At 32.2% G+C, this 23,843-nt stretch overlaps 3 protein-coding genes across 4 annotated transcripts; all 3 read left to right on the forward strand.

Moving 5' to 3' along the window:
- The first annotated feature begins 1,533 nt into the window (after positions 1–1,533).
- LOC109159204 (GDSL esterase/lipase At1g28580-like) lies at positions 1,534–4,445 on the forward strand. Of its 2 annotated transcripts, none has more exons than XM_019307280.1 (5): positions 1,534–1,936; positions 2,388–2,636; positions 2,843–2,991; positions 3,417–3,696; positions 3,959–4,445. In XM_019307280.1, the coding sequence occupies exons 1-5, from the start codon at positions 1,699–1,701 to the stop codon at positions 4,219–4,221; spliced, it is 1,179 nt and encodes a 392-aa protein (XP_019162825.1). In that variant the 5' UTR covers positions 1,534–1,698; the 3' UTR covers positions 4,222–4,445. The 2 variants fall into 2 exon arrangements, with proteins under 2 accessions (XP_019162825.1, XP_019162826.1); XM_019307281.1 differs by having other exon boundaries at positions 2,415–2,636; positions 3,959–4,442.
- Positions 4,446–10,612: 6,167 nt separating this feature from the next.
- Positions 10,613–13,097, forward strand: LOC109159207 (GDSL esterase/lipase At1g28590-like). The gene is made up of 5 exons (XM_019307284.1): positions 10,613–10,884; positions 10,990–11,217; positions 11,950–12,098; positions 12,322–12,595; positions 12,675–13,097. Exons 1-5 carry the CDS (start codon positions 10,647–10,649, stop codon positions 12,920–12,922), a joined length of 1,137 nt encoding a protein of 378 aa, XP_019162829.1. The 5' UTR covers positions 10,613–10,646; the 3' UTR covers positions 12,923–13,097.
- A 4,130-nt stretch (positions 13,098–17,227) lies between these two features.
- LOC109159206 (GDSL esterase/lipase At1g28590-like) lies at positions 17,228–21,305 on the forward strand. The gene is made up of 5 exons (XM_019307283.1): positions 17,228–17,489; positions 18,133–18,360; positions 20,377–20,525; positions 20,607–20,880; positions 20,976–21,305. Exons 1-5 carry the CDS (start codon positions 17,243–17,245, stop codon positions 21,221–21,223), a joined length of 1,146 nt encoding a protein of 381 aa, XP_019162828.1. The 5' UTR covers positions 17,228–17,242; the 3' UTR covers positions 21,224–21,305.
- Positions 21,306–23,843: the final 2,538 nt, after the last annotated feature.

Raw genomic sequence — 23,843 nt, forward strand, 5'->3', positions numbered from 1 at the left:
AAAAAAAAATCAATGACTTCATTGTTGTGGATTGGCAAATTTTACTATGGACCATGGTCCATGTAGTAATGTAGTTCATAAAATAAGTATCATTCTAATTACACTTCAGTTTTATTTGATAATATTATTCTGTTTTTCAGTTTCATTTTCTACACTCACTACTTTCATTATAGCAATACCAAGGTATCATTTTAATTCTACTATAATTTTATTTAACAATATATTTTATTATATCATTTGTATGAGCTCTATTTTGTTGTTTCATTTTTCACACACACTAGTTTAATTATAATAATGCTAAAGTATTGTTTTAATTACACTCCACGTTCATTTGACAATATATGTTATTGTATGGTTCTGAATTTTAGTTTCATTTTCCACACACACTAGTTTCATTTTAACAATATTAAACTATTATTTTAATTATACTGTAGTTTCATTTGATAATACATTGTTGAATGAACTCTATTTTTTTAGTTTCTTTTTTCACACACACTCGTTTCATTTTAACAACACTAAAGTATCATTTTAATTATACTACAGTTTCATTTGACAACCATGGTCCACATAGCACTATGGACTATGGTCCACTGTATAACTACTGTGAAAAGTAAGTACCCCACCCTCTTACTCTTATTAAATTAAATAAATTAGTAGCTATAACAAAAAAATAATACATATGCATTTTTTTTAATTTAGAATTAGATGTTTACAATGCCTTTAATAAAAAATAAAAAATAAAAAAAAAACGTTGTCAAAAAATTAAAAAGAGATATAATTTCATTATATTAGTTATATTGTCATTATTTTCTGCAATGCAAAGATTTCTTACCTTCAAATTCATTAATTAATTATATTCACTACATTGTCTATTGTCTCCTTTTTACACTATCTTGTAATTAAATATCAACGTTATAGTACAAAATATGTTATATATTTATTTACCAAGTATTTTATTAATATCATGCAAAAAAAAAAAAATAGTTTGAATCCAATCATATTAACTATTTGGGGAGGATTTGTTGATAAAGAAGATATTCAAATAATCCAAGAAATTGAAGCAGAAAAGTGAGAAAGCTATCTCGTAATATCTATGGACTACATCAGAGTTGTTCACTTTAAAGGTAAATAATATTTATGATTTAAAATGTATAAATTTTTACTACCTTATCTAATCTTATTCCTTAAATGAACTGGGAATTTCTCTATCTACAAGAACTCATTCAAAAATAATGATTGAACCAAAAGTAGCTAAAGAACTGATATGCTTTTATGTTGATAATAATATGTAAAACTAATTATTAAAAATGTCAATGTAGAGCAATAGAACATCATGACACACTTGATGTATTAAAAAATGTCTATACTACAACAATGCTGAAATAAATATTAGAAATTCATAAAATGATGAAATTTAAAAAATAGCTACCGTTGCAGCATTCATTGATTATCAGAATCCGCCAAATAAGAGAATAAAATTTAGAATGTAAGATTTGAGAGTCCATGTAGTAAAACTCATTTTGATCTCTTTCTTGAGTCTCAAAAGCTGTGCAAAATGCACTCAAGGAGATGGCCTGAATGCCTGATGGATGCCTATTAATAATGCCAATGCAATGGAAAGTAGAGCTACCACTCATGATCAGTTCCTGTATCTCTGTCTCTCTTTTGTAATTGTTTCCTTGTAGTTTAGCTGATATCATGACTATGGAACAAGCGATGCATATCCTTTTCATTCTCTCCATTCTACTTACACCGGCGGTTGGATGCTATACGGCAATTTTTGGCTTCGGAGATTCCGTCACCGATACCGGAAACCACGTTATCCTCTCTCCCTCGAACGATATTCCGCACATGGGACTTCCGCCTTACGGGGAAACCTTCTTCGGCCACCCCACCGGCCGATGCTCCGACGGCCGCCTAATTATAGACTTCATCGGTGAGTATATATTACGCTCATTACAAGACTTAACTGCCACATAATTCTGTTATGAGCAAATACCAATTCTGGTGGTCATCTGTATTAGTAAAATGACAGTTTTGATTTACATATTTAATTATTATCAATTTTCATTCACTATTGTTATTTTCGTGTCAAAATGGATCAGGCCAGTCACCTCTCTAGCTAAAATATGCTGGATTATATAATTTGTAAGGGTATTTTTATTTATTCACACTTTAATAGAATTCACATATTTTACATTATTGGGCAAAAATGCCATTGCAAATCACACAATCTGACATATTTTAGCTGGAGGTATGACTGCGTCCGGCATGATCAGTTTTGACACAAAATTATTAATCCTGGCTTAAAATTAATAGTAATTAAACATGTGGACTAAAACTGTCAACCAAAATTGCTATTTGCTCTTCTTCTTTTATTTACTAAGGAGCGGAGGCCGGACTCTTGTTGGCAGCTGAGCACTTTGGGCTTCCATTACTGCCACCGGCGGGTGGAACACTTTTGGGCGGCATTAATACAAAGGGAGGTGTGAATTTCGCCATCGTAGGAGCCGCGGCGCTGGACAGTTCATTCTATGAAGAAAGAGGGATTCGCAATATTTATACGAATGTGTCCATGAGAGTTCAGTTGAATTGGTTCAAAGACATGCTGCCATCTCTGTGCACTTCACGTTCAAGTAAGTATAGGAATTTATATATATGATTTTTATCGTCGAGATCTGTTTAATGCCAATTCAAATAATGTAACAATGTGTAGCGTTTGGCTGCGTGGATATTTGGTTTGTTGGTGACTTGGTGACGGCCAAACTACATGATCAGCATAGAGCTAGCTAGATTTTATTTCATTAATTTTTCACTAAGCAAATAAAATTATTTGTGACAGATTGTGGTGATCTATTGGAGGGTTCACTTTTTATTCTGGGTCCTTTCGGAGGCAACGATTATCGACATGCACTTTTCCAAGGAAGCAGCAAAGAAGAGGTTTGGTCATTTGCGCCCAAGGTTGTTAACGCCATTGCTTCAGCCGTTAAGGTACGTAAATCAGTAACAACAATTATCGTATACTAAATCAGTAACAACAATTATCTTGTGACTCTACCAACAAATCAGCTTAACTTGCCCATAGTTAACCAGCTTGAATAAAAAAGAAATCAATAGTGTTGAGCATATAGCCATTAATGTGCAATCCAATTATGAGCTTAGGCTTTTAGTTGAGATGAAACACATGCTTCAATTTGGTATGGGTTAGCGACTACGAGCATATAGCCATTAACGTGCAATCCAACTATGAGCTTAGGCTTTTAATTGAGATGAAGCACATGCTTCAATTAATAATAACTACATAATTATTAAACTAACAATTTGACCAATTTGGGTTGTCCTTGTATAGTTGTATACACATTTTCGTGTTTATGATTAATGTCACCTTAGCTTGTTAAATTTGATACAAATTGAAGGAATTGATTAAAGTTGGAGCCAAGACAATCATGGTTCCTGGGGAGATGCCTGACGGATGCTTAGCAGTCACGCTATCACAGTTCCTAAGCACTTCTAGCAAGGACGATTACGACCCAGAAACTGGTTGTCTTATTTGGATGAATAAATTAGCAGAGTTCCACAACCAGCTACTTATAACCCAGCTGGACCACATCCAGAAACAACACCCCAATGTCCTAATAATCTACGCTGATTACTACAACGCCGCCATGACACTCTACCGCTCTCCACAAAAACATGGTAACGTAACAACAAACTGGACCATAAACCACTACTGGAAATATAATTATGAAATTTCCGACCACCTGAAAGTGATCTTAAATCAAGTCGAAAGCCTTGTTTCGACCATTTTTTGTTGTTGCTATTTCTGACCACTTTTTGCTTTCGACTTGATTTAAGATCACATTCAGTTGGTCGGAAATTCTATAATTTCCAGCAGTAAACCCTAACCTAATTATGTTCACGCTAACGTTGGCCAGCCTATAATCACTAATTTTTGCAGGATTTGTTGGACATTACAAGTGCCTAAGGGCCTGCTGTGGAGGTGGGGGGCCATACAACTACAACTCCTCGGCAGAATGTGGCATACCACCTTCCACTGCGTGTTCTGATCCCTCCACGTACATTGACTGGGACGGCCCTCACTTGACCGAGGCGGCGTATAGATTGATTTCCATTGGCTTGCTTGATGGTCCGTTTACTTCTCCTCAACTTAGGGATGTATGTAGGGCTACTGCAACATTTAAACATCCCCAGGCAATATAGTCCAGTGTATTCACTTCTATTGTACTGCACCGTCTATTAATGTATTGTTTGCGCCAGCGCAAGGTGATGCTCGTTTTGTGATTTTACAGCCAGCATAAACCCTAGCTAATAGGTATCATTTATTAAGGAATAACATTAGTTAGCTTTATTCCTTATGTTCCTGTGTATTTTGTTTCAGTCTATGGTTGTTATTTTTCCTTAAGGGGTTGCCACTACCATGCACCGTATATTGATGACTTTTGCATCAATAATATAATCAAGATCTTGAAATCTCTAAGGAGCAAGTCACTACCATTTGGTTGCCTATTTTATCCTTGGTTAAGACCATATACAAACACTAATTAAGCTGCAACCTTGTTCCAAACCTTGTGCTTTTTTTAGGTTACTCACCGTCTCAGTTTGCATACAAATGTTTAGACTCGAGTACTGGACGAGTGTATCTGATCTATTACATCATGCTATGTTTTTCGATAATGAGAGTGCAAGTACCACATCATGTCTCAACCTATTCAAATATGAATTGTGATACTCCCCACTCTTGTACTTACATCAATACTCGGCCAATGGTTATCCATAACCGGAGTTCTACCTTACTTGTTCCAAAACCAAATAAATCCACCCACTGCCTCTGTCTCAAACCAATCTGAGGCACCATTACCTCATCTTCCTTCACCAAGCGTAGAGTCCCCAACTCATCATTCGTCCTCATCGCCCACTTTATCCATTAGTTATGAGCCAAACTTAGCATCCCCGGTCTTTTGAGACTCTTTATCGACTGAGGTTACAAGACAAAATTTATCAAATACATACTATGGCACAGTGATGGTTTGTTTCCATTTTCAAAAAAAAAAAATTGTTAATCAGATCATATTTTAATTATATTGTACTGTGTTGTTATTATTTTACTGTTTTGTTTACCAGGTAGCACAATTTCATAGGTGAAAATGTGATTCATATGGGAAGCATTTTTCACTGACTCGTGCCAGCTACCATCTGCCTCTAATATCAATGTAATATCATTGACTGTATAGCTATAGCATTCATCAAATCATTATTTAGTTTAATTTTTATATACAAATTGTGTTGTGATAAGCTTATTTTCTTTAGAGAAATACTACTTCACATCATATAATAAAAGTGATAGAAAAGAAATTGAACGTCTATGTAGTAGAATTCCTCTTTGCCTATAGGATTCAAACCTTACATTATCGCTTTCAGTGTGACATCAAGTCAAGCAACAAATCACTACGCTAAGTCCCAGGATGTGCACTAGCTTTTCTTGAGAAAAAAACATGGCTGTCATTCAACCATTTATCCATATTGTTGCCTATGCAATTGTCAAGAGTGTCTATGTATAGTACGGAGTAAGTGTTTTATAAACTTTTAAATTAATCTAAAACATGGCAATTCAATTAAAAACACATAATGGACTTTTTTCTTTTTAAAAAAATAAGAAAAATAAAGGGTCCGAAAGAAATTAGTCTTTTGTTATTTTTTTTTTTTTGAAAGAAATTAGTCTTTTGTTTAAAATACACTTATTAATAACATTGGGTTTTGAGGAAATTTGGGATTGACTTTTTGGTAATTGCAACGGAGGGATTGTGTTTCATAATTTTTTGGAAAAATGGCACTTTTTTCTCTTAAATTATATGTTTATAGCACATTTTCTTTCTAAATTATTCATGTAAGCACATTAGTCCCCTCAATTATTTTAAAAGTGGCGGTTTTTTTCTGATATATTAAATTGACATTTCTACCCTACATTTTATTTATTTTTCTTTTCCAACAAAATATTGCTTATACTTAGGAATGACCACTTTTCAGTTCGAACTGAACCGGACACTATAACAATCGAATTGAAAATTTACGACTATGATTCAGATCCATAACCTAATATTTAGATTTCGGTTTATTAAAATTATGAATTGAAAAAACTGGATCTTGAACCGTGAACCGACGGTTCTGGATTCGGTTCACGATTTTGAACCGCCTTTATTTTAAAATTTTATTTTTTATTTTTAAAATAGTCTAAATTCAACAATAAGTGTATTTTATTTGTTTCAATTCGGAACATGAACTGGCCGTTCCGGTTCGTGATTTTAATAAACTCTAAATATCTTGTTTTAATTCTAAATTGTAATTGGAATATTTCGGTTTGGTTGCATGCTATAGTGTCTGTTTGGTTTGAACCAAATCGTGGTCATAATTTGTTGGAGAAGGAAAATAAATGAGATATTTATTTTAAGGGTAAATATGTCTCTTTAACATTTCAGGGGGAAAAACAGTCACTTAAATAATTTAGGGAGAAAAAGTCCTATAAGTATATAATTCAGGGTAGAGCCGTCAAAATGGGCTTAACCCGCCGGCCCGGTCCTACTTAGGTAGGGGGCGGATTTCGAAAATACAGGACCGTTTAGGAGCGGGCTTTTTTGGCCCACCCCGCTTAGGCCCGCCGCCCGCCATTATTTTATTTTATTTTATATAAAATATGCACTTTAAAATTATTGTTATGTGTAATGTTTTTGGACTTTGAAGTTGTGACTAGTTTGATGTTTGATAAACTATGAACTTTGAACTTTATGTAATATTTAATGTTTGATTATTATGTTTTATGTAAGTTATGACTTATGTATCAATTTATTTTAATTAGTTTGATGTTTGATGAACAATTTTTTTTTTTTTTAAAAGGGTGTTTGGGCGGGGGCCCGCCTAGCACGCGGGTTACTGGCGAGGCGGTCCGGGCCTGTCAAATCTAGGACCGTTTAGGAGCGGGCTTTTTTAGCCCGCCCCATTTAGGCCCACAGCCCGTCGGACTTTGGCCCACCCCGCCCCGCCAGCCCGTATTGACAGCGCTAATTCAGGGGGGAATTGGGGAAATGCTATTTTCCCTAATTTTTTTTTTTGTTTGTTAATTTATAATGATAAAGATTATTATTACTAGTATCAATGCGAATAAATAATACACACAATGTCCCATGAGTCCATGCCATTGCTCTAACTGATAATCGAGAAGACTTATTTATGACTTCTTTTTGGAAAAAGGTTGAATTTCCAAAGAGCAATTTTAATTTGGGCAATTGTACAAAAATATCCTCATGTTAGAATGAGCAATTTAAGACTTCTTTCCGCGATAAAGTGGAGGTTTAATTTTTACCACGAATATTATAAATTTAGATTTGATTTAGGCTCCTTATGTGCAGAATTCCATGCTCAAAACTAAATTGATTCAGATCACATTTATAGAGTATATAATAAAACAAAAACTTGAAATTTACACCTTGACGTGCCTACTTGTGACTTCCCTTTATTAATTTTTTAAACATATTTTGAAAAAAAACTCAAAATAGTAGACAACTACCCCTCCATCCCCTCAAGCCTGCCAAAGGCTTTGCTCCTAGGCTATCCTTATTCATGTAAATATCTCTCACTTTTTAAAATAGATCTCATTTTTACATTATCAAATTTGTAAATTTTCTACTATTTATTCTACATTCCTGTAAATCTCTCACATTTAAAAATATGTTTCACATTCATATTATATTATAAATATAATAATAAATAATATTAAAAGAAATAAATAAATCAAAAGGTGTGTTGCGGCATTCTTGTCAGATGCTTTTGCAGCTTAGGCTATCCTCATCCCAAAAATATTAACACTTGCAAGATGATGTGGTCATTTAAGTGGCATTTTAATTTTTTTTTGTTTGTTTAATTTTACATGTCATGTGACTTGCAAGCTTTCTTAATAAGAAAACTTGCTAAAACTGGCCAGCCTTGTTTACCTTTTAAAAAAAAAATCTTATTAGTTATTTATTATATTATTTTGTTATTATATTTATAATATAATATAAAAGTTGATCACTTTTGAAAGTGAGAGAGTATTGCAGGGATGTAGAACAAATAATGGAGAATTTGTAAATTTGATGATGTGAAAGTGAGATCCATTTTAGAAAGTGGGATGGATTTGTAGGGATAAGGATAGCCTTAGACAATTCTCACCCCATTTGTTAATTTTGCCAATTCTCTCTTCTCTTGCAAAACACTTTATTTTTATTTTTTATTTTTTATTTTTAAGTTTCTCTCTTGTCATGTAAGCTTGCCAATCTCAAATTTGCAGGGATAATGACAGCCTTAGGCAACTTTGAGGTGAATCGCTCAATTAACTGGAATCAATTGTACAAAATACCCTCATGTTTGCATTCAATTGGTAAACATTAATAATAAAAATTTATTATATAATTAAGAAATTATTATTATTATAATATATATATATATATATATATATATATATATATATATATATATATATATATTGTCCATTGTAATTTATGGTCTTTTTGCAACTTTACTACTAATAATAAGCATCTAACTTCACCAAACACTTTTCAACCGACCAGTAATACAATTTAATAATCAAAATCGCTAATAATTAACATCTGACTTCACCAAACACTTTTCAACAAATCGTTAATACAATTTAATAATCAAAACCACTAACACAATCCCTTAATCGGAAAACAATGTTAATATACACTTTCTTATATTTAGACCAACTTGTCGAACTAACAAGGGAAACCAAACCAATCTTCAGTGAAATATGTAGTGGTAGTTGGGTTTTGACTTTTGACTTTTGAGTTGTGCGGGAAACATGAAGTGGTAGTTGGACCGTAATATAATGCATTTTAAAACTTATATATAGCACATTCCTTAAAATTCGCATTCCTGCAATTAAAAAAATAAATGCAGAAATTAAATTAATATTATCCTTCATTTTTTTGCGTGAACGTTAACCCTATATGCTAATATTATACACACACTTGAATTTCAAGCCATACACATTTATGACGGTGCATATACCTACCTTCCGAATTGCTCAAACCCAAAATCTTTGATTAATTTAGAACTCGAAATACTATTAATACTAGACTAGTTATTAGTTTATTGTGATAAATTATATTGTAGTTAATTTGTGTTAAGTTCGTTAATTGATATAGATATGTAAAATAAACAAATGAGATAAAAATGAATTCTTCATTATAATCTATGGTTTGACGAATTATTGTACCGATATAGTCATTGATATTACAGCAATTCATACTATGAAAGAAAATAGCAAAGGGCAAAAGGCTGGCCAATCAACATCAAGCAAAAACCGGATTAGAACACCATGGATAGTTGGCTACCTTAATAAAAGCAAAGTGGGCCAACCGTTGAGAACAACTATATTTCGATTTTTATATTCAACCATTCCACGTTCCAATTCAATCCTCAATAGCATCCCCGGTGGCGCACATGAATCTGAATCATATTGCATTATTACTTTCTGTCTACAATTCTTTTTTATATGTTTTAGGTGACCATGAATTGACAAATTCAATTTTCATTTCCTTTATTATATGTCTATGGTACAATTCTTTATTTCAGATTTAATGTAAATTCTGATTATAAAATTTCTCTAATACAAGAAAAGTTTGATTTAATATTCGTTAACATGATGCATCATCATTCACAATAGCCCAACATCTAAAGTTTTTTTTTTTTTTTTTTTTTTTTTTTGATACATTAGATTTTTTCCAGCTGACATTAAGGGTCCGTTTGGAAAGAAGGAAAATGATTTTTGAAAAATATTTTTTTAAAAATGAGGTCATTTTTCAGAAAACATTTTCATTTCCTGTGTTTGGCTGCACAACGGAAAACTGTCTCTGGTTTTCGCAGTTAGAAACCAGTCTCGCTGGTTTTCAATGTAGAAACCCGTCATCGGAAACCTCTCTGGTTTTCACATCGGAAATCGGAGCCTTTGGTTCCGATGCAGAAACCAGTGATAAGGAAGTTTCCGGTGGAGTTTTTCTGGTGATGGTCTGATGGATTTGTTGGTGGAGCTTGTTATTGTGTTGATGGAGACGTGGAGATGGCAAGTGCTGTACCCAAAAAAAAAAAAAAGGAAAGTCATTTTTTGAAAAAGTGGAGTGACTTTTCGTTGACTTTGAGTTATTCTAATTTGACTCCCATTTTCCTTGCCTAACCAAACACTAAAAACTCGGAAAATGATTTACAGAAATTATTTTTCAGGTTTCCAAACACACCATAGATTTCAACCCTTTCTTGTACAATCTAATCTGAACAAGTTATTTGGAATTTTGTTAAGATTCTTTATGAAAAATTTCAAAAAAAAAAAAAAAAAAAAAAAAAAAAAAAAAAAAAAAACCTTATGAAAAGGGTGGGACCATCATATCCCCATGGGAGTGAATCTGGGTGGGTGCCACAAACAAACACTTTTCGGACAAATTGACCAATAATAATCCACTTCACAAGTACACAACCATCCACATCGTCTATATAACACGCTTTGTCGTGGGAAAAATTTCCCAGAAAACTACCTCTTCTTCACCTACTTCTCTCGTGGTTCTTCTTCACCTACCTCTCTCATGGCGCCGTCTTCTTCCATTTCTTTCTTCCTAGTATTGTTAGCATGCATTGGCTGCGCCACCGCATGCTACACCGCCATCTTCGGCTTCGGAGACTCCCTAACCGACGCCGGAAACCTCATTCACCTCGAGACTGACGGCTCCGTTCCCCACATGTACTACCCTCCTTATGGAGAAACCTTTTTCGGCCACCCCACCGGCCGCTGCTCCGACGGCCGCGTCATCCTCGATATAATCGGTATACGCATCCCCGTAGCTTTACATATTATTAATTAGGTGAATATAAATATATAATAATAATCTATTATTGAATTTGATTTATGATGGTTGGTGAAACTTGCAGCTGAGCATTATGGACTTGCGATTCCGCCGCCTTCGCTCTCCAGTAAAGCTCAAACCGGCGGAAATAATATCCGGCAAGGGGTTAACTTCGCGGTGGTGGGATCGCGCGCACTGCCGGCGGAGTTCTACCAAAAGCTAGAAATTTATGATACTGTCACCAACGTCTCCATGAATGACCAATTGCACGCCTTCAAAGATATGATTCCATCGCTCTGCAACTCACCTTCCGGTATGTTTCACCTCCAAAATTTATATATTTTAAATTTTCATTAAAAGTAATTTTAAACGGAAATTTTTAATTTTAAAATACTCCGTATAAGATTAATTATTATTATTATAACTAAATATTGGTAGAGCTAGCTCAATAGAAAATAATTTATTTATTTAACTTTATTTTTTTATTTCTTGGGAATTGGGATATGGGGAAGGTGACCCAGTAATACCACTTTACCTGCACTATCTTTAGTATCTTCTTTATCCATTGGATAATAATAAAATTATATTTTATAAAAAACATTTACCGGTCCAAACATTTATTATAATTATAATTATATAATATTCAATTAGTTGTAACTCTTTTTTATTATAAAGTAATGTGATATCCACATATACAATTTACTATTGCTTCCACGTAGGCTGAATCTCAACACCTCACACATAAGGAGCAACTTGGTATCAGTGAACCACAAGGTCCATCGTATTAGTTGTAACTTTTAGTTGATATTTTTTTAAAAGAAAAGTAAATTTAATTCCTATAAAAAATAAGAACATTACAAATGATAGGAGGAGAGGTAGATAATCACTCTGAGCAACCAAACATAGAAACAGATAGCTTAGCTAGCAAATAAGCAAGCTAGACGCACATGTATAGTAACAACCTAAAGAAAAGCTAGCTTTCTACTTATGGAATTAGATTTTTACATATGCTTTTTTTTTTTTTTTTTTTTTTTTTTAAATACAGATTGCAAGAACTTGTTGGAGAACTCTTTATTTGTCCTTGGGGAATTCGGTGGCAATGACTACACGCACTCGCTTCTCTCGGGAAAAAACATAACTGATATCCGACCAATTATCCCTATTGTTGCCCATGCCATTGCTGAGGGTGCCCATGTAAGTGTTTTGTAGAATTTTTAAGTAATCTAAAATAATAATAATGGAATTAAAATACCATAATAAAATTGTTATAAAAAAAAAAAGAGAATGATTTCGTTTTGGAAATGCAATAATAGTGGTAGTTGGGTTGTGCATATATAAGAGGTAGGTGGGCTGTATTCTCTGACATAGATTCCTTAATTAAGTTTTATTTATTGTTCCGATGAAAAAACAAATGCAGAAACTAATAGAACTAGGAGCAAGAACAGTAATGGTTCCAAGCGTGCTCCCACTTGGATGTGCGGCTTCTTATTTGACATATTACCCAAGTCCCAACGTTGAAGACTACGACGACTTAGGATGTCTCATTTGGGTCAACCAAATGGCTTCATACCACAATCAACTCCTTCAAGAAGAGCTCAATCTCCTGCGAGAACGTCACCCTTATGCCAATATTATTTACACTGATATTTTCAATGCCGCCATGCAAATTTACGACGGCCCAGCAAATTTGGGTAACTTATAATTTCTCCCTTCCCTTCCCTTTATCTATTTAACCTAGCTTTGTCTTTAAATCACACCCTGACTCGACAGGATTTTCGGGAGGTGCTTTAAGAGCATGTTGCGGTGGGGGTGGTCAGTACAATTTCAATCCCGATCTGCAATGTGGAGACGAGGGAGCAACTAGTTGCCCGGATCCTTCTACCTATGTTAACTGGGACGGGTATCATTTGACGGAAGCGGCTTATAAACTTATGACTAAGAGTTTATTAGACGGCTCATATACTTATCCAAGTATGAATGCTTTATGCCCTACCGATGCCCAGGTTGCCCAACTTTAACTTAGGATGGTGCCATTCTAATTAGAAATTAAACGATTGATGTTATATTTTCAGGATGAATTTAGAATCCGGGAAATATAAAAAATGTTTTGAAGTGTTACGTTATTCAATATGGTTTCTTGGTTGTATGGTTCAACATTTATAAAATCTTTGTTAGTGTTGGAAAATGTTAAAAGGGACTAATAATATTAAAACTTATGATTGATTATAACGTACATAACAAGTTAATTATATTTTTAATTCAGGAAATATCTAGAAAATGGGTTGTTAAGCATCTACTAAACTATGATTGATTCTTAATTACAATACTAATTCAAACCAAGTTGATACATCATCGTGCTCTTATTAGCTACTAATTTTTAACTCGTCAAATCGGCTTCTAAATTTCTAATATACAAATCTTCGTTTTTGGTCCCAACTTAACTTTCGTCATCTTTGAATTATTCTTTCACCTAATATGATTTGAAAATGCCTACGAATACTTTAAAAGTCATTCATTAAGCCATTTACCATCAAACTTTAACTTAAAAGTCAATTAGGCCCCTAAACTTTTTAAAGGTGCAATTATACCCATCAACAATTCATTTAGATGCAATGAAGCCCAAAATCAGGTTAACGACCTGCTATCACATGTCATTAGGGTTCAGGCCACCTTCTGACGAATTTTTCGGCAGAAAAAAAGTGACCGGCGACCGACCGACGAAATTTCCGGCAAAAAAAAGTGACCAACGACCGACAAACGGTCACGGAGAATGTCATTTTTTTTTTGTCGAAAAATTCGTCAGAAGGTGGCCAGAACCCTAATGACCTGTGATAGCAAGTCATTAACCTGATTTTGGGTTTCATTGCACCTAAATGAATTGTTGATGGGTGTTATTGCACCTTTAAAAAGTTTAGGGGCCTAATTGACTTTTAAGCTAAAGTTTAAGGGTCTATTTAACCCTTTTCCCACTAAAATTTAAACATTTAGAGTGTATTTGATTCATAGTCTGGGTTCGCAAAGAATGTGACCGAAAGTCATACATAATGTTTCATTGTAATAGAGTCAGTAACACTAAAAATAGAAAGTCATACACAATGTTTGGTTGATAAATTTTTAAAACACATTTTTTTGAAAGGACATGTATATAATTTGATACTCTTATATAATTAAAAAGAACTCATCATTACCTAATTTACTCATGTATATTATTTCATTAATTTAGCCTTATCCATTCTCATTTCGTCGTCGTTTCACTATATAGGATTAGTTCTTTTAGATTTTTGTTTTGATTTTTTTGTTAATATTGGTGCTCTGGATGTCATCATATTATCATCAAGAGTTCTACTATATACACTCCCAAAATTCTACTCCCTCATTTATACTCCCTGATGTGGCAAATCAGGATTGATTATTTTCATCAGGTGGGTCCATAGAAAAAGGTCTACATCAAGAGCATGTGAGATATAGTACAAGTTGAGAATTTAAAATGAGAGTACACTAAGTATTTTCCTATCATCAATTGCCTTGATTTTTGTTTTCATATTTTAAAAAAATGCCAAGGTGGGTGCTATTTAAGGTTTGACAAGTAACATTACAGATGTACAATGAAGTAAGCAAAACCAAGGGGTATGATTTGTGTTTTCTGTCTTCTTCTGTGGACAACCCAACATAAATGGCATGGTATTGTACTCTTGGAATTTTTTTAAGCATGAAAGTCTGAATTTTGTAATCTATAGGATGGAAATGTAAATGTAGTATATTTAAAAATTATAAATTTACATCCGAGTATAATTGAATAACTAAAAGTATTATTTTCATTAATTATTATGAAAAAGTTGATACTCTAAGATATGCTTAGTTGTGCTGACCTGCAAGCCCTCGTGGATATAGTTTTAGATATATATATTTTAATAAGTTCAACTGAACATGGGCGATTATTAAATTCAATGACATTTTATTTTATTTTATTTTTTATAAATCTCTTTCGTTGGTTAAAATTTGTGAGCAAATTATATCGTGTACCAGGACGCATAATGCACCTTGGCCCAAAGTGACGCCATTTTTTTTTTTTTAATTTTGTTTCTTGTGTCTGCTGTTAATTTCTTTTAAAAAAAAAATTTAACGTTTCAAATGTACATAATTGTATAATAGAATGTACATAAACTCCTAAGATAATATACATAATTTTTTTTTAAAGGATAATACGCATAATCTAACATAATACATAATACACATAAACTCTTAACTCTTAAAAAAATTTCCTATTTCGAATGTACATAATTGTATAATAGTATACACATAAATTCTATCGCGTCAACTCTTCACTCAACTTAACAAAACATATCGGTTTGGGCCCCGGGTACACGATATAACGATTGGAATTTGTGTATGCACAACGGCGCCATATTTTAGAAGCCTTTTTAAACTGGTAGCAAAAGAAATTTATAATAATTTAAAAAATAATAATACGTGCTTGAAATTAAACATATATAATATGTTCATGTCAATTGATTAAATTATTTGTATATTTTGTCAAAATGTATTTGAAAAGACTATTTCCTTATTTGTTACTTAAAGCTATAAATAATTTTTTGGATACATGAACTAATTATAAAATTAGGCAATTCAAACATAATAAAATATTTAAATATATTAAATAATTAAACATCTTACCATTGACAATCAAGTGTGTTTTGGCATATATGTAAAATTTGGTGAATTAAATTAACATGGCTGTGATGAAGTAATACAAATCTATTAGATGAATTAAAAATGAGCCACAATGGGTTGTGATAAATATAGCAAGTAGTATAACCACGGTTGCATTAAGCGCTAGTCGGGCGGTAGAGTAGCGCCTATGCGGCTTACTGAAAAAGAAAAAACAGTGCACGTGTGTGAGCGTATTATTGTGTATATATGTCCTATTATATATATAATGAAAAAAATTAGCAAGGTTGAGTTGATTGGGTTAACTCGGCTATCTCGACCGAAATGGACAAGTTAATTCGGCTGAGTTAGGCGCTAGACGGTTGCCTAGGCGGCCGAGTTGGCCGAGTTAGGCGATAGGGGGACACCGAAAAAGTATCACGGTTTAGGGACGCTTAGTGCCTAGACGGTGCCTATAATATTTTTATAGTAATATATTATTCTCTCAATATATTGAAGGTCATACTAAGGATAACATATAATATTTGTAACTCCATTCCCGGCCCATGAATTATTGCAAAAGCTAATGTAATGTTTACAACAATGTTGGATAAGAAATTAATAAGCAAGTGTACGTATAGTGAGAGGCTTGGCGCTATTATTGCAAGTATGACACATGGGCTTACAAATTATTGTCTGTATCTGATCTATAAAATATAATAAATTAAAATATGGCTAATGGGATAGCCCGTAGCTAGCTATTGACTTAATGTACATTCTAAGTAAAATTATATTATGATTATTGCTGGCAAAAGATCTTAGATCACAAGAAGAATGGTCAATAACTCAATATGACTAATAAATAAACAACTTTTACGGGGTGTTGAAAGAGAGAGAATATATATAGGATTAAATTTCAATTTTGTTCCTGTGACTATAGAGGTTCTGTTAATTGCAGTCCACGGCTTTTAAAAATGTTAATATAATACATTGATTATGTAATTTTATCAATTTTGGTCACTCTGATCATATTGCGCCGAAAAACTTAATTCATTAACTAGGGTTTAATTTGAGAGGCAAATTCTTCGTTTGAACTATGGTCTAAATTAAGCAAAGTCAATTTTTAACCCGATTTTTCCGGCGAAATTTGATCGACAATTTAGTCGGATGATCAAAATTGATAAAAATTACATAGTTAAGGTATTAAATTAACACTTTTAAAAGCAGTGAACTGCAATTAACAGAATCCTATAGTAATATGACTAAAATTGAAATTTACTCATATATATATATATATATATAGCAAAAAAGGGTAATTCAAGAGGGAAGGTTGAGCTTTCATCATCATATCAAATTAGATAAGAACCGGTCCATGTGACTAATAACCATTTAATTTTTGCAGATTAAAGAAGTATATTGGAATTTCAATATTCAACCACTCCATCTTCAATACTCAATAGTGTGTTCGATTTGGTGCATGAATCTTTATCGTATTTCACCATTACTGTTTTTTAGTTGAAAAAGTGAAATTTTATTTGCATGCTTATAGAAAGTAGAATCAGGGTGACCACTGGAAAATATGAATCTGGGTGGGACCGGAAACACGACTCCGACCATCCCACATCTATATAACACGAAGTCGCCGGTTTAAGTATTATATGTATTACTTAGCTTCTTCAACTACCTCTCTCATGGCTCCTTCTTCTTCTTCCCTTTCTTTCTTCCTTATAATATTGTTAGCGTGCATTATTGGCAGCACCGCCGCATGCTACACCGCCATCTTCGGCTTCGGAGATTCCCTCACCGACGCCGGAAATCTCATTCACCTCGAGACTGACGGCTCCGTTCCCCACATGTACTACCCTCCTTATGGAGAAACCTTTTTCGGCCATCCCACCGGCCGCTGCTCCGACGGCCGCGTCATCCTCGATTTAATCGGTATGTATATCCCTATATATATGGAAAAGGATGAAATAGGCCATCGAACTTTTAACTTAAAAGTCAATTAGGTCCCTAAACTCTTTAAATGTACAATTACATCCATCAACGATTCATTTAGGTGTAATGAAGTCCAAAAACAGGTTAATGACCTGCTATCACATGTCATTAGGGTTCAGGCCACCTTCCGGCGAAATTGTCCATAAAAAATGTGATCGGCGACCGACTGATGAAATTTCTGACAAAAAGAAAAGTGACCGGCGACCGACGAACGGTCACCGCTGGAAATTTCACCGGTCACTTTTTTTTTTTTTTTTTTTTTTCTGGAAATTTTGCCGGAAAGTGACCTGAACCTTGCAGGTCATTAACTTGTTTTAGGGCTTCATTGCACCTAAATGAATTATTGATGGGTGTAATTGCACCTTTAAAAAATTTAGGAGTCTAATGGACTTTTAAGCTAAAGTTCGATGGTCTACTTGACCCTCCTCTCATACACACACACACACACACACATATATATATATATATATATATATATATATATATATATATATATATATATTATTACTATGGATGTAAATTAAAGTTCCATTATTAGGTGAATATATTATATATATGATATGATGTTTTGTGAAACTTGCAGCTGAGTATTATGGACTAGCGATTCCGCCGCCTTCGCTCAGCCGTAAAGCTCAAACCGGCGGAGATAATATCCAGCAAGGGGTTAACTTCGCGGTGGTGGGATCGCGTGCACTGCCGGCAGAATTCTACGAAAAGCTAGACATTTATGATACCGTCACCAACGTCTCCATGAATGACCAATTGCATGCGTTCCAAGATATGATTCCATCGCTCTGCAACTCACCTTCGGGTATGTTTAATTTGATTCACCCTCACAACCTATGTTCTTAGTTTTTTCCCTTCTTTTTTCTCTTTCAGGAGTAGTCAAACATGATAATAGATCGAGCCAGGTGGCATCACATGCCAGAAATATTAGTTTATTCATTTCATAAGATCATGTTGCCGTACGTATATAATATAAAGATTTGCTTCAGATCATATCTTTAATTTTGAATACTAATTAACCCATTTTTGTTTTAAAATATGGGAAAAGTCTTGACCCAGTCATTCATACAAATAATCAAATATATCGTCCTTAAGTATGGCGTCGTGAAGCAATTAACAATCCCCGGGCCCTGCAGTTTTGTATTGGATAAGAACATATTGGCCATGTTGGTAACTACCAACATTTTATAATTTATTAGTGAAATTTGACTTATTTGACCACTATTAGCTGTTTGACTTTGTTAAATTTTCAATATATATAAGTGTTTGATTAATTAGTTTTTTTGTAATACTTCAAAATGCTAAAATTTTAAAAAATGTTCAAAGTAACTTTTTCAATAACATTATTGAGAAAGTCATTTTGCATGAAATAGTTCTTAGCTAACGGTTAATTTACTAAACATCTTTCTATAATTAACTAATGCTATCAACTATTCAAACCCACTAATCTAATTAGCTAACAACTATTTACCAAACACCTCATTGTAATTTGACCGACAACATGTTCCGTTTTGGATGGATAAGTTCAACCAATATAATTGCTGATACAAATATTTATTATTCTTATATATGTGACGGAGGTACATTTGGGGTAGGGCCGGGGTCTGCCCCATCCCAAAATATTTAGTACGTATATATTACGTAGTACTATAATCAATCGTTATACCGTGGAACCGTGGAACCGTGTTCACCATCCATTGTGAACACGGTCCCAAACGGTAACGGTGCTTGTGACATCGCTATTTTCTATTTTTTTTTTTTTTTAACAGCGCGACTTTTTTTCTTCATTTTTATATTTCGTGGTTTCACTTCTTTTTCGCACAAGCTTCTTCAACACTTATAAATTATGAATGTGCAGACATGAATTTATGAATGTGCAATTATGAAATTATGAATTTTCTGTTATGAGATTATGAATTTACAGAAAATTCAAAGTTACATAACTGTAAATTCATAATCTCATAACAGAAAATTCATAATTTAATAAATATTTTTCTGTTATGAGATTATGAATTTATAGAAAATTCATAATTACATAACTGTAAATTCATAATCTCATAACAGAAAATTCATAGTTTAATAAATCTAAATTTATAATCTGAACATAGAATACAAAACGCCGTTAATAGCACATTAACTATTTTTTTTCTCGTAAAAACAACGCCATTTGGGACCGTGTTCACCATTCATGGTGAACACGTTTCCACGGCATAATTTGCGTTACTATAATAGTTTCCACGGCATAATTTGCGTTACTATAATAAGAATAAAATATGTTATTTTATATTCGTCTTTTAATAGTAATCTATTGTTGTTTTTTAAAAAATAATAATCTATTGTGTATTTTTATTATTTATTTATTTATATTTTTAAGATGTATATTTACCAGTTTAAATGATTAGTTTTGACATTTATAAAAATTAATATATGTATTCTTAATTATCAATCTCTTAAATTTTAAAATATTCAATTAATCAAATGAATATCATTTAATTACCGAAAAAATTATTGTCAACAAAATAATTGAAGACTTTTATATAATGAAAGAGCTACATGCAAGATTTAATAAAAATTTTTTTTACTACTTGTATATATTTTGTGTTATACAAAAGTTCTAAAGTAATACTAGGTACGAATGTTGACTTGTATAATTATAATTGCTTTTAGAAATGATACAATTAACTAGGTAGCAACCTATATACAACCTTTTTTTTTAATACTTTTGGAATTATAATTTAAAGATATTTAATTATCTAATTAAACTCCTATATTATTATTATTGTTATTGTTATTATTTATTCTTATCTTTTTAAAAATACAGATTGCAAGAACTTGTTGGAGAACTCTTTATTTGTGTTAGGGGAATTTGGTGGCAATGACTACACTCACTCACTTTTATCTGGAAAAAATATTAGTGTCATCCAACCATTTATCCCTATTGTTGCCCGTGCCATTGCTGAGGGTGCACATGTAAGTGTTTTCTGTTTTTGTACAATTAATTAACGTTGTGATGAAAATGATAGACGAAACTAATTCGATCAATAAATGCAGAAATTAATAGAGTTAGGTGCTAGAACTGTAATGGTCCCAAGCGTGCTCCCACTTGGATGTGCGGCTTCTTATTTGACATATTACCCAAGTCCCAACATTGAAGACTATGACGATTTGGGGTGTCTCATTTGGGTCAACAATATGGCTTCATATCACAACCAATTGCTTCAGAAAGAGCTCAATCTTCTGCGAGAACGACATCCCTATGCTAATATTATTTATACTGATATTTTCAATGCAGCCATGCAAATTTACGACGGTCCAGAAACATTGGGTAACTTTCTTTTTTATTATGACGCTATGAATTTGATATATACAATTAAGGTGTAACGAATTTCGTGTCATATATATATGTGACTGATTTGACAGGATTTTCGGGAGGTGCCTTAAAAGCATGTTGTGGTGGGGGTGGTCCCTACAATTTCAATCCTGATCTTCAATGCGGAAACGTGGGGGCAACTAGCTGCCTAGATCCATCTACATTTGTCAACTGGGATGGGTATCATTTAACGGAGACAGCTTATATACTTATAACCAATAGTTTATTGGACGGCTCATATACCTATCCTCGTATGAATACGTTATGCCCTGTGAATGCTAAGGTTGCCCAACTTTAACCATGCTTAATTCACTATATATGTCGTTCGGTTAGTGGAAACGAGTGTGGTTTTATTTTAAAGATTAAATTAGCATCTCGGGGAAAAAAAGATATAGTATTTGGTAGTTTTATTCAATTTGGATTCTATGTAACATTTTTTTTTAGGTGCATAAGATTCTATGTAACATTTGGTTGTATGTAGTATTGTTTGAAAGTATGTTATTAAAATCTGTTGTATGGAAATGTTGAAAGGAGGCTAATAAATCGTGTGGTGATTGATTGTGGAAACAGAAATCAATTAAAATTGTAAGAGCATCTCTAAGAATTAAAATTTTTAAATGATGTTTTCAATGTCAGGTGAGATAGAAAAGCCGGGAAGATCAGAGAGAAGAAGAAAAAGGAAGTAAAAATTCGGACAAAAAAGCAATAATAATAATAATAATAAGGGAAAAGGGTTAATTAAATTCCCAAACTTTACGTAAAAAGTTATAAAATGACATGTTTAAAGTTTAAGAGTCTAATTGACTTTTTGAGTCAAGTTTATAGGTGATTTGATCATTTTTCCTAATCTATATCTATATATATATATATAAGTAAAATCCTCCTATGTAATTTTCCCGCTCAAACTTTTATAGTCAAATTAATGAAATATTTTATTGGTCAAATTAATAAAACTTATTTGGTAAGCAAATGTAAAATGGAAATGTTATAAAAGCTATTAATTGGTAATATTATGCAATACCAATATACCATTGTGAAATCCAGTCAATATAAATTGAAAAAAGGAAACTGATATTATTAATTGATTGAAAATATAAAAGGATTCTAATGAAAAAAGGAAACAGAAATTAGGCAAATTGATTGAAAATATAAAAAGAAATTAATTCTCACATTCTCTATCTCTACCTATAAATACAATGGATTAGTGACTAGAAAAATTATAACTCTTCCTTTTTGTACTGGGGTGAGTTATGTATTGCGTCTTTCATTTTCCAATGGCATAATTCTTAATTTATGTTCTTATTTCTTTTCTGCATCTTTTGCAAATATTGCAGGATACAAATATAGAGACAATTGAAATGGTTCTGAGCAACTATTTACATGCATTAAGGAGAGTTGATGACTTCCAACACCACGTGTGCCCACGTTGTAGAAGGTACGCACAATAACTGGATAAACTACAATGATGTTAAGCATTGGCAATTACAACGAATTTATAAATTTACATGTAATATGCATTATTATTATATAATAGTTGACACTACATTTATTTTTTAAAATTATTTCTCTTTTATTTTTTTATATATTTATTTTAAAAATAATATAATTGTCTAATTGTTGTAGCAGGAAGTCACAACGAAATTGTTGGTAGTCAACTTCATCCTACACTCATTTGGAATAGAATCAATGTTGGAGTGCTCCGTGTTGTTCATCTTCCAGAGGCAAGAGGTTTTGAAACAATAAACTCTATAGAGTGTGTAGTCCATGATAAAGAGGTTTTTTTTTTTTTTTTTTTTTTTTTTTTTTTTGGTACTATGATCGTAATTTTAATAGTTTGTATTTCAAAACTTTTAGTTTATGCATATGGTTGTTTTACAACATTTTTTTTTACACTACAAATTCATGGTACTTTTCTACATATGCATATTCTTCGAAAGAATGTGATTCAAATAATGATGGATATGTTAATAGCTCTAAAGATTGTATAGTTATTCCAACATTCAACTTCACTTATAATTTTATATTTTGTTATTGTTATGTAATAGGCATTTCTCACTTCTCAATACGATCAAATATGTTTTTGGTTTGAGAATTTTGGGTAATATTTACCTTAATTTACTACTACTCTGCACTATTCTTTGAAATTTTCGAAATAAAATCACACAGATTTTTATAAATCATTTACGAAATAGAATCAAATTTACGGATGTGGTTACATTTTTGCTAATTTTTTGTTAAGAGTTTTCCAGTTTGTATAATTTAACAATTTAATCATTTTTAATTTATATATAACTTAATAAAGCTTATTCTATAACCAAGTATTTTGTAATATTTACAGTGTGTATATATATGTGTGTGTGTGTGTGACCTCAAGATCAAAATAAATTATAAAACAATTTATGTATAAAATTTTTCGCTCCTTATAATAAAATAATTCAATAAAGGTTTATATATAAGGAAATTACCCATAATATTTACCTTTTAAGTATAATTTATCAATTTAATTACTTTTTATTTGATAAAGATTATTTTATAACCAAACAATTGGTAATATTTACGATTTATTGAACCAACCTTCATATTTCCGGTCAAATGAGTACACAAGACGAAATATGTTCATTGCGCTAAATCTTAATATTAATTGAGTTGCCAAATTGTATATTGCATAAGAATTATTCATACCATAATATAAATTGTAACCAATTTAATAAATCAAAATATTAACAAGTATGTATGGTAATATTATTTCATATGAACGTGTGTGTGTGTATATATATATATATATATATATATATATATATATATATATATATATATATATATATATATATATATATATATATAAAGTAAAATCATCCTACATCATTTTCACGTCCAAACTCGTGTACTAAATTAATTAAATATTTTATATTTTTAGT

Source organism: Ipomoea nil, unplaced genomic scaffold (assembly GCF_001879475.1).
Source record: "Ipomoea nil cultivar Tokyo-kokei standard unplaced genomic scaffold, Asagao_1.1 scaffold2826, whole genome shotgun sequence".
NCBI classification, from domain to species: Eukaryota; Viridiplantae; Streptophyta; class Magnoliopsida; order Solanales; family Convolvulaceae; genus Ipomoea; species Ipomoea nil.